The sequence below is a fragment of the Anneissia japonica genome, unplaced genomic scaffold (genome assembly GCF_011630105.1).
Source record: "Anneissia japonica isolate Jap-2015-1 unplaced genomic scaffold, ASM1163010v1 scaffold1594_len1068242_cov183, whole genome shotgun sequence".
NCBI classification, from domain to species: domain Eukaryota; kingdom Metazoa; phylum Echinodermata; class Crinoidea; order Comatulida; family Comatulidae; genus Anneissia; species Anneissia japonica.
The window spans coordinates 703,457-723,193 of record NW_022722535.1 but is presented as its reverse complement, the minus strand read 5'-3'; the positions used below and the strand labels follow the sequence as shown (position 1 = coordinate 723,193).

At 31.6% G+C, this 19,737-nt stretch overlaps 1 protein-coding gene across 2 annotated transcripts in view; it reads left to right on the top strand.

The window, feature by feature from the left end:
* Positions 1 to 19,110, top strand: part of LOC117111944 (arginine-hydroxylase NDUFAF5, mitochondrial-like) — a 112,494-nt gene extending 93,384 nt beyond the window's left edge. For both annotated transcript variants that reach the window (XM_033254994.1, XM_033254995.1), the window contains 3 exons: positions 2,775 to 2,919; positions 10,043 to 10,125; positions 17,052 to 19,110. In XM_033254994.1, coding sequence (XP_033110885.1) covers positions 2,775 to 2,919; positions 10,043 to 10,125; positions 17,052 to 17,147 — 324 coding nt within the window. In that variant the 3' untranslated portion in view covers positions 17,148 to 19,110. The remainder of the gene's footprint in view (positions 1 to 2,774; positions 2,920 to 10,042; positions 10,126 to 17,051) is intronic.
* The last annotated feature ends 627 nt before the right edge of the window (positions 19,111 to 19,737 follow it).

Sequence of the window (19,737 nt, the reverse complement as noted above, 5' to 3'; positions counted from 1 at the left end):
CTATAACTGGGACTAGGACCTCAAACTATGACTGAAGTTCATTTTAAGAATGTGTGATAAATGAGTGATAAATATTATATATATTTAGTATGTGGTGTGTTTAGGAAAAATAGTAATCTTCACATTATTTTTGCTCTTGTATACTTCAGGTGAATCAAAGTAAGATACTTTCGCTCTGAGATGACATAAATGAGGCTATTTACAGCAATATAAAGGCTTCCACAACTTGTGTCATATGTTTGCAGTAATATCCCTTGTGTAACAACGTGTCTGTAGAATGTCTTTGTGTTATTCTTACCGATGTCTTAAGAGCAAACTCTCTGTCACAAATCAAGGACAGTTGTAACAAAATATACTGCTTTAATTTTATTGTTCTCTGTTACAATCTTGTAAAACTATGGCTTTTTTTAAGGATAATTAATGGAATTTATTCTTTTTCACAGTATTTTAAGAGAAATTGAATAATACATCAATGGAATTTTACAATAATATATGAAAAAAACTGTGATTTAACATTTTTTTATGGAGGTGTTGTTAATCCAGAATTAAGAAGTTAGTGGCAGTAATGGCCAAATTATTTCATGTCATTTCATTTCAGTAGCGTTAAGGAGTACAAGAATTTTTAGAATTCTTGTAATATTCTGTTTATTTTGAAGTGTTTATGTGGTTCAATGTTTAAAGTAGTCTCCTTGAAAGCACATGATCATGGATTCAACCTAATAAATTACTCATATATTTCTTATACTTTTAACTCCTGATACCTAATGATGTTGTTTAGTAAGATATACAGTAAACTAGATTATCCCAATATTTAGATATCTAGAATGAACATCTCGGAAGTGAAATAACCTTTCAAAAAATAAAAAAACATTTGAATTGTATTATCAGAATACGGAAAAGTGGCATTAGCAAATTTCTGGAAATTTTGGTCGAAGCATATGCCTATATTTTTAAGAGCATATTATTCTAAGCATTTTCTTCACAAGTAATGTAATGGGCATGAATATTGAAAATAAAATTTTTTAATCAAAATTAATGGGCAATAATTTAAGGTGCGTGCAGTTACTGAGTGCTCTTATAAAGCAAAATGGCCACTGCATATATCAATAACATTGGACAAAGTACTACATAATTGCATGCTTTTTATATACTTTAGCTATTGGTTGTATATAAGGCCTAGTAAAAATAATAAGTTTCATGTATGAGATTTTTGAAAAAAGGAAGGAGGATTCCCCTATTTTTTGCCATAACTTCTTTGGATCATAACTGTTTTATGTAATTAACTTCACAGTGGTTTGTGGAGTTTACTAAAATACATACAAACTACAATTCTTCATGTCTAGATATGTGGCGAAGACACGCCAAACCTGTCACTCCTCGCCAACCATGTTTTTGGAGATAATGGCCGAAACATGTCAAAATGTCAAATTTTGGAAATCAATTTTATTGCACTAAACTAACCTTATGTATCTATATATCATGCTTGTTTGTTATTGTCATCATTTTCGATGTTAAAACAAAATCTTTTAACATTTTGGCGATGGTCTCTGCTTGAGAATAACTCAAAATTGTAAATTTTAAGTCTATAATTTCTGAAATACTGTTATTTAAACCGCTGTATGTTTAACCCCATGTAACTTCACAACGAAATGTCAGATTTAAATGATTCTTTCACAGTTTTATAACTCTAATTTTACTGGTTAATCCTGTATTAATACATAAAAATGGAGTTACTGGTTTGGCTTATCTTTGCCACATTACGGCTCAACATACTTTTGTTTATTATGTTTCATTAATAATTTTCATATATTATTAATTACATTTTAAGTATTACCTGTAATTATTATATTTTATTTTTATATTAACAAAAAAAATATTGTAAGTTTGAAGTTTATTCTTTTGATATTCCAAAATTATGTAGACCTTTATACCTGATCCACATGAGACATGAGATGTTCTTACCAAAATCTCTTCTTCACACAAGTAAATTCAAACCTGGCTAAAATTTGCAGATATGCAGACATTCAAAATGTACAATGCCGCAGTAAAATTTAAGATGCACCTTAAAGAATTATCACAGATGAGTGTAGGACAAAAGCCACCCTGGACATTAACCACGCAGACAAAAATCACTTAAAATGGAATATACCATTGTTGAAGTGGGGTGGACAATGTTGGGTGGGCTTGTTTTTATCGAGCTTTACAAACCTAGATGCATGTTGCAAAAAGAGTTGAATGAATTAACGGCATATAATAGGAACTCACTATGTAATTAAACTATCCTATTGTAAAGCTAGATACAGTAAAAACAAACCCACCCAACGTTGTCCACCCCACTGCCCAGCCCACTTTAACAGTGGTAATAGTCAATTTTGGGTGGTTTTTGTTGTCCAGGGTGGTTTTTGTCTGATTGCGTACCATCGCAGATCCATGCTAAATGATTTTCTTGGGAATGTTAAAAGCTCCTGCAATGTTTGTTTTCCTGACAAAAAGACCCTAAAATGAACTTGTGCAAATCTTACACAGATCCGTTTCATTCACACAGATGCAATACAGCGTCCCCTGTTATAATTTATAAGGGGCACTTGGAAAACTTTCCTACAATGCGTTCTGTACAATAGGTTTTCTCATGGGAATAAGGTGTAACTGTGCTACGTTCCTGTTACAGCCTTCATCACAGTAGAAGAATATCAATCAATTAATCCATCATGTCTAGAAGCTACACATCATTTATTCAAGTTCAAGTTTTTGATTTTTATGAGTTTCTTTAACAGGATGTTGATGAAATCAAAGTGAATTACCCATCAATGTTTGAGGTCATGTCGGACTTGAAAGGCATGGCAGAAAGCAATGCATCTTGGTCTAGGAAACTTATACTCCATCGAGACACATTAGCAGCAGCTTCAGCTATCTACAAAGGTATTTGGGTTTATTTACTTATCGCGCCTAGGAGCGTTTCTGTAAATTAATAAATAGGTGCCCCTCTTGAATAAGCGCGGTCTTGGTTGTACGCCACAGTATCTCTTAAAGATACATTCTACTTGCCTTGATATTTTGTATCATTGAGACATTATGTAGGCCTAGTCCATGAGAAATCAGTTGTTTAGGCTTAATATTATTGTAACATGTTAGCAGGCATATATAAAACACAAGGTACTATTTTTACAAGGTGTGATAGGGTGACAAAGAGAACATCAATAATCATTTTTGATTAACGATGGTCCCAAATAACTGCCTTTCTCAAATAACCGCCGCATTGAAGCCTCCGAAACTGTCACAAGCGCCGCAGTGCTTATTTGATCATTTAGGGTAATCCTTTCAAAATGTTTTCCCTATCCATGTGCATGCATTAGGCTCAGGAACTGGTTGTCATTGCATTTGGAAATCCTAGAAAGTGGGGTTTTTGACAATTAGCGGCTTTACAGATGGTATTTACATAGCAGCTAATTTGTCTACACAGACTTGCTCTATCAAGAGTATTGTGCTGAGGCACTAAGGCAAAACACATAATTAGCATACAGATTTTACTTGCCTATATCCTGTTGGTGTTTACAGTGTAAATAAATTCAGACAAAATGCTAATCCAGAAAAATAAAGCTAATTGGGGCTTCATCACGTACCGTGTACATGATATCCTTTTTGAAAATTTCACAGTGTTAATGAAATTGTTGAGATCAGGATGTAATTATTAGAAATGTTTTGAGAAAGTAGACATGGTCTCAACAGAGATAGTTTTATGTCATCGCGAATGCTTTAGGGCCTTTCAAAGGAAATAATGAAGAAGGTATGCTCATATGTAACCTATATTTTCTAATATTTATTATGTAGTATAAAATTTGACATGCTTAGGCTTTTCTGTTTTCTACCTAAAGATTAACGGCTCATTTCTTAAAGATATTAAAGCCCAATAAAAAAAAATATTAGTTTATCACACTTATGCGCATGTTTTCTATGGTATTAAAAAAAACATATATTTTTTCAACAAAAAAAAAATTGTTGGGTTGGGGGGAGGGGGAGAATTTGAATTTTTTAAAATTTTTTTCTTTGTTTTAGTAAATATTTTTTGTATTATCTTAGTTATGATTTACTTTAAATATCAATGCACCAGCAGACAACATAAGTGTAAAATTTGGCAAAAGAAAAATAAAAAGCCTCCCTCATCACTTTTCCAGCCTAAATGAGGTGATAAACTAATAACTTTTTTATAGGGCCTAAGTGTTACGTCATTGAATAAAATATAAATTGGGAGAAAAAGATAATAAACAAAGGAAAAAAGTTCAGTGAAGGAACATTTTTTATTGTATTTATTCATTCAACTTTAAAAGTCGAAGTCTCAGGAAAAATATATAAGACATTATTAGGTTTTGGGTGTGGAGTTGATTTTGTAGAAAAAAACAAATCTTATTACCAAAGACTTTGAACTTGCAGTTGTAAAGACAGAAATTGATCCCAAGGCCCTAGGATTGGATGGCAAGCAACTTCTCCACCAAGCTGCTATTATAGGTAAAAGAATGCTCTGCGTAAAAGTAATGGTGATATTTTATAGAATTAATAACAGATATTTTGAGAATTTACACAAAAACCCCATTTTGTAGTGGAATATTTGAAAGCAGTTGTAAAGACAGAAATTGATCCCAGGGCCCTAGGATTTTATAGGATTTATATCAAATATTTTGAGAATTTACACAAAAACCCATTTTTTAGTGGAATATTTGGAAGCAGTTGTCTAGACAGAAATTGATCCCAGGGCACTAGGATTGGATGGCAAGCAACTTCTCCACCAAGCTGCTATTATAGGTAAAAGGATTCTCTGTGTAAAAATAATGGTAATATTTTATAGGATTTATATCAAATATTTTGAGGATTTACACAAAAACTCCATTTTGTAGTGGAATATTCCATCAAGAATTGAAATGGATGCATTTCGTTTTTTCCCTATAACATGACATTGACTATTATATTCAAGAGGATTATTCTTGAATTTATTTAAGTACATCCGCCCACATACTCTGCAACCAATCATTTGTTTTTAATTTTATTATTATTCTATGATGAGCGAGCTATCTGTTATTATCAATATATACAAAAGAATATGAATGAGTAGATTGTCTCAGTGCTTAGTTTATGAATATTTTTCCTTCCCTGTGCATATTGTAACTAATCAAATGTACAGGAGTTACATAACTGTCTTGGTAGTGGTACTGAAAAAAAATGTTTGTCTGATTTTATCATGGACATATTTGACTTCATTTTTAAGTTATAAATATATGTGACCGACTCTGGCCAAACCAGGCATTCGTAGAAAATATTGAGTTTTAGATTCTGCATGAATTCTTTACAGTGTTTATTTGATGGAAATTGGTTGAGTATTGGTGAAGTTATGAATATTGAATTCATTGGATATTAGCCATATAGATTTTGAGAAAACAGATTCCAAAGATTACAAAATGAATAGTTTATTATTAAGATTTTTATTTTAAAAAATAATTTTCAGTTACATCTAGTGATTGATATTTTGCAGAGAATTGTCCTTTAATATATCATTTTTTTATAAAATGCAAAAACATGAAAATGTTTAAAATTCTGATTCTTGCATGTTTTGGGTGCTTGCTTAGAAATTATAAACAGAGGGTTTTGCCAGAGCGGGTTACAAATGTTAATCTGTTGGTAAATATGAAGATGATATAGTAAGTATGATGAAGATGTTTGTAATGATAATAAACAGTGGTGAAAATTTGTGATGGATAATAAGGGTACTAATTCTGACAATTGTGATAATGAATATGATGGTAGAGATATAGTAATGATAATGATGTGCTAACGATGATTTGGTGTTGTTGTTGGTGAAAATGATGAGCTGACATACCAGAGTGCCTTCTAGACTGCAATGCTGTGTGGTTGTACACTTCCCGTGATTTAGTACAAGTTTTGGTGCAACAAGTGTTGTGTGTCTCTTAATACAGTAGATGAATATAGTGTTATAAAAATGTTTAGATTTTGTGATGATGATAATTACTGATGACAGAAAAGATAATGATGCTGGTAAATGACAATAATTGATAGTGATTATGTTGATAATGATTGATGATGGTGATTTAGGATTGATGAATGATGACACATTGTTATACAGTATAACCACAATGATGTCATATAGCCACAATGAGGTCAGATGATAGATCCTGGTGGCAAGCATAAACCCATAGTCCAAGATTTAGAGTCCAAGTTGGGCCAAGTTGAGGTTTCCTTTACTTATTGTGGGGTCCAAAGGTAATGCACCTTAGAAGGTTTGGAGTTTTAGCCTTTTTAATCTCATACCTAAATAAGTTACACTTGGTGAGAGATCGTGTTTTTTGTCATGGGGGAAGCACCCGTATTTCTCCTCCTTGGATCTGCCACAAGAGACAGACTAAAGCAGTGTGCAGATCAAATTTTATTTGACAAAAACATGTGAAATGCCTAAATATGGTCATAATGACATCACATCATGACTATATATGTGGATACAGTATTTCATTTCCTAAAGTGTGAATTGATTTGCAAGTTTTAACACCGTAGTCTTCGATAACGCAATATAGTCTATCATTCTCATAGTACAATAATATTGTTAACCTTTTTACATTTTCAGTGGTAATTTGATTCAACAGGTTTTGCTCTCTTAACAAATCCTTCTCTTAAATAAAACCACCTCTAATGTATATTTCACCTAACAATCCTTTAAAACTCATTCACCTTTGTATCTAGTTACAAGTAATGTCACCTTTCACAATCCGAAGAAAGTATCCAAGTACTAAAATGTTTTACCATCGGTCATAGACCCCTTATGTTGCTTACTTATCAGTGCTTGGACTTTCACAGAAGGAGAGGCTAGACCACCTCAGCCCCATCATGGTTGGGGCTCAGGAAAGAATATTTATGATTATGATACATCTCTCAAACTTAAGTTTGAAAATAATATACTTTTTTTCTCCATTTTTTTAAAAATAATTTTGTAAAACTTAGGGAAGGGGGAGGGGAGTGGGTTGACTGTGTCCCCACCCCCACCCTTGGATCCAACACTGTAAACATACATTTAGAAGTTTTGTCAGTTCTGAAGATGCATTTTCTGGTTCTGGGTGATGACAATCTGGGAAAAAAAAATCTTTGTGTAATTAATGAAACATGCAAGCATTGTACGTACAAACTCTTTTATACAAACCCATTGTGAAAGCCCTTGAACTCCCAGAGAGATAAGTTTTCTATGAATGTTTTCTATGAACACAACTTAGCACAAGCCTTAATATGGTAACAGGAAATGTATATTATGTACGGTTGTGATTAATAGTTGAATCCGGGGAGAGATGAATTCTATATATCTATAATGATTCGGTCGAACCCTTTAGAGAGACCCATATAGTCACATACCTAATGGGTCTGTACTAGTCCCAAGGTATCAGTTTATCCGCTACATCAAGTTGATGTGGGTATATTCGCATCGATTAATTCACGCGATAGTATTGAGCTTGATGTTAAGTTGACATTGGAGGACATGCTATACCTGGCTCATGCTAATGAATGACGTATCGTATTACTACGTTTATTAGCCAATGGGCAACCATCCGAATATGGTGAGTACCCAGGGTAGGTAAAAATTAAGTGACTACAGAACATTTATTCACAAAAAATGTGGAGGATCCTTAATTAGGGGAAAAAAAAAATGTATACAGTAAATTCAAATTCAATTTATTTAATAATTTGAAATATTTTATGCAAGTTACCTTTTATGCATACTATGTAAAAATACTTCAGTATCCATTTAAAAATTATCAGATTCTAAATATAATTGAAGTGATATGCCTATATAGGTATTTGTTGTCTTGAAAATATAATTCCAATTTTCATAATAGTTCCTTCACTGCTATTAGAAAAAATGCTTTTTGTGTATGTGAATGACCCAATATAAGGCCAAGTAATTTAGGAGTTGGTTACAGATAGAAATAAAAAAGTAAATAATAATAATTACTGTACTGTAATAATATGCCTATTACTCTAATACTTGCTAAAGTTTTGTAATACTACTGCAATGTAAGTATAAACACTGATTTTGGACCAAGTATCAAAGTTATCGCCAATTGATGATAACCAGCCTAAGCCTTCATAGGAATCCTAGGTCGTAGGTAGGGCTGGCTAGGCCGAAGGGACATTTTGTCTTGTAAATATCACATTGTCAACCTTAATTAGGCTAGGAAAGCACACTGGCCACACCAACTGTAAGCACATTTTTTATGTAGATAAAAATTTGAAATTCTCGAAAATATTAACGCGCGAATAGGGTTGCAAACCACGAAAATTTACATGTGAAAATCACCACTTTTACAGTAATGAAATTTAAATGATTAAAAGAAAAACAATAAAAGCATAAACAAAAAAAAACTATTTAAAAGATTTTGCATAGTATTAAAAAAGAAAAACAGTGTTATAGGACCATATTAAAGGTCATGATATGAATAATTCCCCCTCCTCAACACTGCTCCCCTCCTCAACTCTGCTTGTGCAATATACTACTTCAATTTGTATCAGTGTAATTAATTTTAGATGTGTTTGAATTAAGTCGGTTAATTAATCATTGTTGTAAATTATTGAATATTGATTTCCATTAATGATTAATTGATGAAATCACTTCTGTTGTGTAACTTACGGGCCATTAGCCGTTAGTCAGCTTACTCTTTATTTGGCATTTAAATCCTGCTTTCCACTGAACCCCTTAAAGTTCTTCGCGTGATTGATTTACCCTGGTCATTGGAAAAAGTAACAATCATACACATCGTGTCACTTCCGCTTCCTGGGAATATTTCTAGTAATACCAGGGGTCACAATTTGTGAAAGTCAAATTCCTTGAGAATTTGTCGTGCAGGACAGGCAGCAGGTTTGCAACGCGTGTACTTGCTAAAACGCATGTACAAGGACACGCGTATACACATTTTTCGTCATGTTCAATATAGAAACAAAGAGGCTTGGGCAGGTTTAAGTCACTGTTTATGTCTGCCATATTTAATGCATAAGAATGGGAAAATTTAGCTAAGTAGCATCATCCCTAATTGCGAAAATCTCTCAAAATCCTGGAGAAATCCAAGAGAAATAAAATTCTGGGAGAAAATATAGAATTTCAAGAAGACCAGAAGATGAACCAAAATTCCTGGAGACTACAGGCAATCTGGGAGCCTTGGGAGCTGTAGTAAAGTAAATGCTTGAATAACTTATACTACATACATCCAACATTCATTATTTACAACAAACCAGGTACTTATTAATACACCTCGGGTGGTAAGGGTGTTGAGTAAAAAGAAGTTGCTGGTACCTATTGAAAGCCTGACCTCATGGTTGAGAAACCAAACCGTTCCCACATAAGAACTTCTGGGGTAAAATGGAAGATAGGTATTATTTTCAAGAAACATTACAAATACAGGTATGAGAGCAAAACAAGCCTGGAGATGGCCTAAAGGTAAATTTACTTATGGTGAAAACTCACACAATTAGAAATGACAGGCAATTAAATTGCAAATATGGTGCATTGCCGATTACAGTAGTAATGTATGAGAATCCCCATCCCCTGAGAATGTATTCTCAGGGGATGGGGTACGCTGTCTAACAGGGTTACAGGTTTTAGTATTTACCCTTAAATTTCTGGCAGAAAATTTAATAAATTTTGTAATAAATCGTTTGTAAATTGTTGAAAACTGTGGCTCAATGAAACTGAAGTTTTATTTAAATTTTTTACAGTCGGTGTTTTTCTTGATCATTTGTGAAGCAGTTTTTCATTAAGATTTGGTAAAAGGACACTATAATATTAATCATGTGATTCAAGTCTAACTGCACATGCATTGCATGTGGTAATAAGACGTTCTATTGTGTGTATTCAGAATTGCATTCTGTTATTAACAAAACCGGTAAAGTAACATTATTTCTTGCATGACGATGAGCTATATAGCATAGCAGCTAAATTCATGCCATATTTTTCTCTCTCTTTCTGTTTTTTTTTAAACCATGAATTCTTACTTTTTGGCAGAAATGTACGGTAACGATGATGGAACAGTACCTGCTACCTTTGAACTCTATTTTATGATTGGTTGGAAGCCAGACCAATCACAGGTAGGTTAAGACCAATTTGAAAAATCTTAATAACAACAGAGAACATTATTAACAACACAACATTATCGGGAATATGATGGGCTTTATACGTGTATTTAATTTTTATTGTATGAGACGATTGTTAGCTGCAAAATTGTCTCACTTGTTTCTTAGTATGAATAACCAACCTGCCATGAGGCATTTGCATGCAAAAAATTATATTTTTTTGATGTGTATTTATGATATAAGATTCTATCATCTCATGAAACAAAGAAGGTATTGTAGAACAGCTATTGCTGTCTAGGGTTTATCTCAGATGGCAAAGCATTAGTTCGATACATACAAGGTCATTGGTTGAAGTCTTTGCTCTAGTAATATCTTTATATTATACATAACATTAAAAAAAACGATATTAGTTTTTTAATTATATGTATTTCAGTGCCTATAGTATTTGCTTGCTAATTTTGAAATCAGAATTGTAAATTATTTTAGCATCGGTATTATAAGTATGAAGTTACAAAATACCATTAGAGTAGAAAAATCAAAATTAATTACATTGTCCAATTGAGCTAATAATTTTTTAAAAACTATTAATTCCAAGACTTCATATTATTTCATATATTTATATATTATATATATTTTATGTACAAACCACATAATGCATCAGTGACATAATGTGATAAAGAATTAACATCTCTTTATAGCCAGGTTCCAGAATAAAAACATATTTTGCTATGTTGCACAACTAATTTTTCTGGGACAAAAAACATATTTAACGAAAAAATTGGCAAAGGTTAATAAGATACAGATTTGGTAATATTTAAAAACTAAAGGAAAGGGGATGTACCACCCTTTATTCCACACTTTTCCCTAGTTTTTAAATATTCAAAAATCTGTATCCTGGGGAAAGGGGGTGTAACCACCCTCTTTTCAACCTTTCCCCGGTAATTTTTAAATATTCAAAAATCTGTATCTTATTAAAACTGTTCTCAAGTTTTTTTGTCAAATATGCTTTTTTGTGTCTTGGAAAAATCAGTTGTACAACATATCAAGCATTTTTTTCCTCCGGAGCTGGCTTTAATATTCCTTTTATCCTGTTACAATATTCCATAGAAAGCATACCACTCTGGGATATATCTTTATAACTGTAAAAACTATATTGATGGAATATAACCCCATTCAATCTTAAGCAAGCACCTACTATCAGTTAATCTATGAAAAAAAATACAGTAAACTTAAACAATTATGCATATTGATTTTTGATCACATCGTTATCGTTACATTTTTAATTTGCTTCACTTTATCTTATTTATATACTAATAAGTTATTTTATTACACTATATAGAGATAAATTTCATAATAAGTAAATAAACATCTTGTATGCTAAAAGTATTTCCTTTTTGTACAAATTAAGCTCGTAATAATGTATTTCTAATATAAAATTTATTGGAGGGGATATTTCTAGAGACCAATGCTCCAAGCATTTTATTAAATTTATGTAGGCCTATATTTTATATTACTTTATTTTCAATTTTTTATACACTGAAAATAATTTATTTGCCACATTTTATAGTTGTCTAATAATTGTGTAGAAAAACATAAAACAACACCCCAAAATATACTAATTAAATATTCCAATAATGCTATTGATTTTTAGTATTATTATAATTATCCTTGCATTTCAACAGCATTTAATTTGTGTTAATATTTGTGTTTTTTTCTATGATATATTATTGCTATCAGTTTTTTTGAGCTGTATAATTTAATTAATTTATGCCAAAACAATTAAAGTATGTTGTTACCATATGCGTCAACCATGGACTAAGAATAGAATTGATAAAATTTACAGAGGCCTGTGTTTTAGATTACAGTATTCTATTTTCAACTTTTTATACGCTGATAATTTATTTGCTACGTTTTGTAATCGTCTAATAATCGTATAGAAATATTTTTATTATACGCACACACAGCTGTTTTGTTTTATTTTAGGCTTTTACTGAGTTTTTATCAGCTGTATAATTTAATTAATCTGTGCCATAACAATTAATTTATGTTTTTATCATATGTTTCAAGCATATGGACTAAAATTAAATTAATAAAATTGAGGCAAATGTAGCACAAAATTGGATGTTTTTCATCAGTGAATATGTTATTTTGTTGAATTCTGTACTGTTTTGACAACAAAAGTGCATTGATCAAGTCCATATGTCAATTGTTTGCTTGTGAATCATTTACTCTACAAGCAAATTACAGTATCACTATGGTAACATTTTGTTTAATGACTCGTAGGAGCGAAATTTAAAACTTAGCAAAACATTATTCCTTATATGCTCAACCTCAATCCTAATCAATCTCAGTTCAAATGTATTTTTCATCAATTCATTAATGTTTTATTTTAATTCTTTAACCTAATTAGACAAAAGATCTTATAAACACAAGATAGCATTTTCCGCAATTTTTGGAGAGGACGCCCTAGTAGTTGCCATGGAAGTTGTTCACGTTCGCCAAAGTCCGTTCCTTTTGTGTTTTAAAGAGAGTGTGCGAAATATTTAGCCCAGGCAAATTCACTCCGGTAGTTTTCTTGGGCACATTTGAATCGGTTAAACTAACTATCGACTTGGGTAAGATAAGATAAGATAAGCTTTATTGTCATGACCACAAAACAAGATACACATAGAAATACAGTATGAAATAAATAAAAAAACGTAAAAGTTGCATTTAAAAATAATATACAGTATACAAGAAAGATATACTGTACAATAAAACCAATATCCCTGAAAAGGTGAGTTGTAAACATGAGTTGAGGTTTGAACTAAAGATTTCCTGCTTCGTGTTGTCTTGCATTTCAATGGACAGATTCTTCCTGAGTTATTTACAACATAATCATTGTTAATCCCATTTCTGACCGGAAAACTTCCTGGGCTGTTCGCACCGGACCTATGGGTAAAGTAACCGGCGTATCAGCTAGTTTTATCGAAATATTGTCCCCTGCAATGGGGACTTTAACTAAATTCATAATTGAACTCTAACCTCATTCCTTGTCAAGCCCATTCTTTGTCTCAAAACTAAAAAAATTCAAACTCTTTTCTCATTGAACTTAGCTCATTCCTTCAACTGAACTCAACCTCATTCATCATTTTAATTTTTCTTTCTCTTTGCACTATAATGTCTGCAATTGATCAAATGGAACTGAAATGAAGTTATGTTATTAATATACTTAATTAGGTTAATGAAACATAACTATGTGGGAGTGCATTTAATCGTGGAAATGCCAGAGCACTTTACTACAAAACTATGATATGGTAATGAATGCAAGTGGAACCCCAATTAATTTTCAATTAGCTGATTCAAATTTCTTCTATTCCACAATACATCATTAAACCAGAACCATAACAATAACAAGCCATGAGGCCCAGAGGGTGATAAAGTATGGAGGCCCAGAGGGTGATAAAGTATGGAGGCCCATGTACTTTAATAGTGTTCAAGGTGGTGTTCATTTGAGGAGGAGGGGGGGGGGGATGGAAATCACCCTTCCTACCGAAAGAAATGTATGAAAATTAAGGATTATATTACTGAATTATAATGTCATTCTCAGTTTCTTTGAAAAGTGTGATTTTATAAGCGGGAGTAAACTTTTGCGCAGCCTCAGTGTTCTTATATTTTGGCTAATTTCAGCCTTGAAATGTTCTTATTTTGTTCTTATTTTACACACTTTCAAAGATAGAAAATTATTACTTTCTCTGTATTATAGAGGATATTACATAGTCACTCCTAGCTTTTTAAATAAAAACTAATTTGTCATTTTACTCCAGCCTCAATTTGTTCTTATTTTTTTTTAGACATCTCTGCCTCATTATAAAATGTGTACTTATATAAAAAATGTGTACAGTAGGTTCAACTATATGTTTACATGTATCGTATTATGATGTGAATTTGCATCAGGAAATATCACAGGAGTGATCTTTTGCCATACCTGACTCAGTACGTTCCCAACTATTTGTTGGAAAGAAAATCACCTGAATCACTTGGGGATTTGTGTGTGTGTGTATATATATATATAGTAATAATTATTGCTATTTATTTTATAGTATATATTTCAGATATAAAGGTATTTATAAGTTTATTGTAAAAATAACAGTACTTTTTGAAAATGCTAATAATTTTTATAATTTTACATTTGTTTGTTCATTCGTTCATTTAAAAACCTATTTATTCATTCTTTTCTTTATTTTATTCAAATTATTTTCTTTGTTCTGTTTATTTAATTTTATTAATTTTTTTGTAAATATTTTTGGATATCGAATAATATTTCATATTTTGTGGGTGTTTACATTGCTGATCAAATTAAATCTGGTGCATTTCATTTTCAAAGGTGGGGAGAGGATAATTTTTAATCCTATGATTTTGAATTTGATCTTTACAAATGAAGCATCTTGGAGCTCCATAGCTTTGTAGAGCATTGTTGTTCGTCATTTATTGTTTATTTGCATCTAAGTTGGCTAGTTACAAATCAGTCTCATTAATATGCACGCCATGTTTTACATTTTGTTTAATGTTTCTGAGCAATTTCATGTCTTTGAGTAGGTAATCAATTGTCAGCTCATATTATCTGTAAATTGTTGCCTCGTTAACGCTCTGTAAATTAATTCTCGTTTATAAGCACCATTTATTTTATTCGAGCCATTTTCATACAGAATTCTGTCTGAACGAAACAGCGGTTGAGTAACTAAATACTAAGTGTTTTGTATCAAAAGACTTTGACTTAAAATCTGTATAATGTGAAAACGAACACCACAGAATTTAGTTTGTTAACGTCAAAATATGTGCCAAGAATTAAGTCGATTTGTAAGTAGCATCTTTAAGAACATTTTAAATGATACTTAAATCATCAGGATTTACTATAAATAGTAGACAATGATGCATAGGAGCATGTTATCTCAATCCCATATGTTGTTGCAAAATAAATTACAGACAGTTAGTATAGAGAGAGCTACATCTAAAAAAGGACAAAAATACTTTGAAATAAGAAATAATATAATAAAATAAAACAGTAATAAAATATTATTGCTCATTTTTATAATAGAAATATTCTTTTTTTTTTTTTTTTTTTTTAAAGGGGTTTATTTGCTTTTTTTTTTTGTTCATTTACAAAGATTAAATGCAAAATATAATTTGAAATCCTTTTTAAAATATTAAAATACTTTGAAATTAAAAAAAAATATAATAAAATAAAAGTTATTATGAATTATTATTGTTAATTTCTATAATAGAAGTATTGAATCTATAAAATAAACTATACTTGGAAATCCTTTTTAAAATTCTATCCTCAGATAAAAAATTTAACAATCAGCATTCAATTATGTTTTGCTGTGAAAATTGTATGTCTCGCGCGCAATGTTTTGAAAACCATTTTCTTGTTCCAGTTCATAAATATGCAAATTTAACTTACGTTTCTCGCTTGCCTAATTGAGCTAGTCTGAACGCCCCGCAAAATTGGGCTTGGCTTAATGTAAGCTGGGCTCATCTCCAAGTCTGAACGTTGCCATATGAAATCTATTTTTTTCACGAAAAATGTGTTTGTTCTCAGTTTTTTTTTTCATTCACAGATTAAAAACAAAATATATTTCAAAATACTTTTGAGAATACTAAAATAATCAGAAATATGAAATATAGTAAAATCAAACAGTTAATATGAATTATTATTGTTCATTTCTGTAATATTAAATCTATTTTTCCCAATAAAGTGTATTTTTAAGTTTTATTGTTCATCATTCACAGACTAAAATCAAAATATAATTTGATATCATTTTTAAATATTAAAATACTTTGAAATAAGAAATAATATATTAAAATTTATAAAAATATGAAATATTATTGTTCATTTCTAATATTAAAAATATTAAATCTTTTTTTTTCAAGAAAAATGTGTTTGTTGGCAGTTTTTTTTTTTTTTGTTCAACAATCGATTTTCCCATGCTTACATGGACACGATGGGATTTTTCTTTCTGCAATCTGTTAATGACTAGACCATAAATACTGTACTCCAAAATTGAACAATACATTCACATACAAGAAAGTATAATACATACTCCAAGTATTGAAATACACACCATCGTGTTGGGATTCAATATTTCAACATTAATTATGTCATCATCAGGAATGAAAAAATTATCCATATTAGCAAGCTTATATGCACTAGTACCAAAAGTGTTTAACCAATCAAAACATTACCTCAATCAAAACACATACCTGTACAGTTCTTGTTAAACTTTAATAAAGTTGATAATTTTCACATTTTTGACTTTTAAGGTATTGGAGTTGGAATTGTCAGGTGACAGGAATATACATTTCCACATTTTGATTTGATATCGTAGAAACTGTACATATTGTTTAAGATGATGCACAAATTTCAAACATATTTCAAAAATTTTGAATCAATATTAAATGCAATGAGATTATAAATCATTTTTATGTGCCTGGAATGTAACTGCAAATTAATTTTATTACAGGGAGGTATCTGATTTGCATGTGAATGTGCTGTTTGGGTCCCTGTTTGGTCGTTATTGTGTTTTAGCCTTCAACTGAATGTACATAATGCATAAGAATGAATCAATATGTACTACAAGACAAATTATAAGTTCCTCACGGTTCAAGCACCTAGGGCTTCAGAAAGAAAATTTTTATCCACGAGGGAAAGCAACCTTGTAAAAATAGTACCAAATTTTAATAAAATCTTATTTCCTGCCACTTTTAGTTCAGAAATATATTTAGGTATTTGAAAGCGCATTGTGTAGCAGATCCTACTATTCATTATCAGATACCCTGGATGGACGTACTTAAACATGTTTGAGAAATAAACAAGATTAAGAATCAAATTAGATGCTATTTGACATGGAAATAGACAACTGTATAGTATAATAAAATTATGTTCATACATTTTCTTGCAGGCTAAGCCAGCTAGCAGAGGCTCAGCAAAAATGTCTTTAAAAGATATTGGAAACTTGCAATCAAAGAAAGGTAAACAAGATAAAACCGCTGAATGACACAAGATACCTGAAGAGGCTTTGGGATGAATAGAATGTAACAGGCCTTGAAACGACTCCAATTACCAAAGCATTGTGATAATAACATTTATTGATAATCATCTAACCAATCATTTGAACTTAATTCAACTAAACTAAAACCAAATATTTGATAATATTGTAATTTTTTTGGTACATTTGCATTTGTTTTGGTTTTTTTTTCTTCTCTGTTGTTGTTAAGCGCCTCGAGGTTGTGTCAACGTGAGGCGCTATATAAATCCATAAATATTATTATTATTATCATAAGAGACCAGTGGCTACACCAGTGCGGTGGCAGGGAGATTATGCCCCGTTCCTCCTGTTGGCAGGCTGTTGGACTTGATTTGTTTGATCAAAAATGGGGGAAATTTGGGAATAATGTGCTAACACTTATATTTGCCCCTGGTCTCCACCAGGTCCCCTGTCGGATAGATTATCCCCCTCATCGGGCAAATCCTGGTGGCGCCACTGGAGAAAACTCATAAGAATAGGTGCTTAAACGTACATTCAGCTATCAACAACCAAGCACCATTGATGAAAGAGCACACCCACCTAGCAAAAACCAAGCACCAAGAATTGAATAGTAAACCTACCTACTGACAGCAAAGCATTAGAAATCTTTACTAACAAGAAAGCATCGAGAGTGTTAGTACATTATCGTAATGTTCCATTAAGTACTGCGGTGCTTTTAAACTTTTTTAAAGCTTTTAGTGTGGCACTTATTTGAGAGTGATACTCATTTGAAAGTGGCGCTTATTACACATTATTTTTGTGCCGGTACCATGTATTGTACATCAGCTAATTTGACTTGTTGCAACGTTAGTATTGTTTAATCCATAAAACTTGATTTACATGTGTTTGATAGTGTCTCGATGATAAGAAACATCAATCATTTTGACAGTGGCGTAAAATCTATGAGCTCTCACTTTCTAAAGCCAGGAGCCCACTTAAAGGGCCCCGGGAAGTTCATCAATATTTTTTTTTTTGCTGCATATCGGCTTAGCGGAGCAGGGCTTTTTCTGGAACTAAATGTGTTTTAGGAAAAAAAAGAAGAAAAGCAAGACCTTAAAATGCCGAAAGTGGTGGGCTTTGCCCCGTACCAAAAGTCTCTACTTGGATCCCAAGGCTCCACCTGGACCCAGTTACCAATTTACTAGGGCCTGAAGAATTTTTAGCCAGGGGCCTTGCACTTTTTTGTTATTCCACTGACTCTTGATTAAGTGCAACAACATTCATTTTAAACTAGAACATTCTCTCATAAACACTGTTGCGCTTATAGAAATGCTGTGCTTAGCGAAAGAAATCATGTTTGGTGTGGTACTTAATTCAAGAGCAAAGCTTATTTTTGAGAGAGCAGTTTATTGGATCATTGATGGTAAACTACTAACAATGAAGTACCAGGATTGTTGCTTTACTTAAAATATTTCATAGTAATTAGACTGTCAATCTTATCATTCTACCTATATCAGGATGCTGTGGAGTTGCTATTTTATACTTGGTGTAGTTGGTAGTTTAATTTTATTTTATGCATTTTTCTGAGTAAAGGATGGAACATAATATGCACTGAGAGATAGTTTGGTCTAATTGAATTTATTCCTTCAACAATACTTATTATTATAATGGTAACAAACAATTACAAATTTGAAAGAAAACATTTGATTAAATATATTGTTTATGAAGGTCAGATCAGTAATATATAGAAATTAAAACTAGAAAAAAAACCTTGACTCATGGACTCAAATTCAAAACAGTGTCTCAGAATCTTGTTAAAATCATAATTAAAAGTATTGAGCTACAAATCAGTATCATAATTTAATTAAAAAAAATACTGTAATGAATTGAATGATCTATATGACGAAAATATGAGGGGTTGGTGGAGTGAAGTTCATCACACTTTTATATTTTTGTGAAAGTTAAACTGATTAAAGTTAACAAAATTATGTAATTTTGTTTCTCCGTTTTTTGAATTTCTCTCTTAAATTTGTATATTAACCGAATATTGTGAATGCAGTGAAATTGTGTTGTTGAGCACTTGATGTCTTATGATCCACTTCTACTCTTCACTGTTAATTACAATCAATTGCAATGCACTTTTCTGATTCTATTTCACAACCATTTGCACTTTTGGGGCAGTAAAATCCAGAAATGATATTCTACAAACGCAAGTCTACTAAAATTGCGCAACAGTCACTAACAACAAATATCAGAAACAGCCACCGAAACCACGGAAAAGAAAAACTATTTGTTCTTGTGGAAATATTAAGAAGTGTGTGTCTGCTTAAAACAGCAACATTCACTAAAATCAGAAACATTCTTATTGACAACAAGGAACACAAAAGAAACATTTACTTACGATGAAAACATAAATATACTGCACTGTACTTTGGAGAGCTCCCAGACAGTACGCTTAACGCCACTTTTGAGCAGTCCCGTCTGGTGTTGGTTAGCATTGTTTTTTCTCTTGTTTTTCTTCCCTTTTGTTGTTACTGCATGTGTTGAACTGAAGACGAAATAAATTATATGATATGACATACTCTATCTGGAATGTGTATCTGCTCAAAGCAGCAACAAT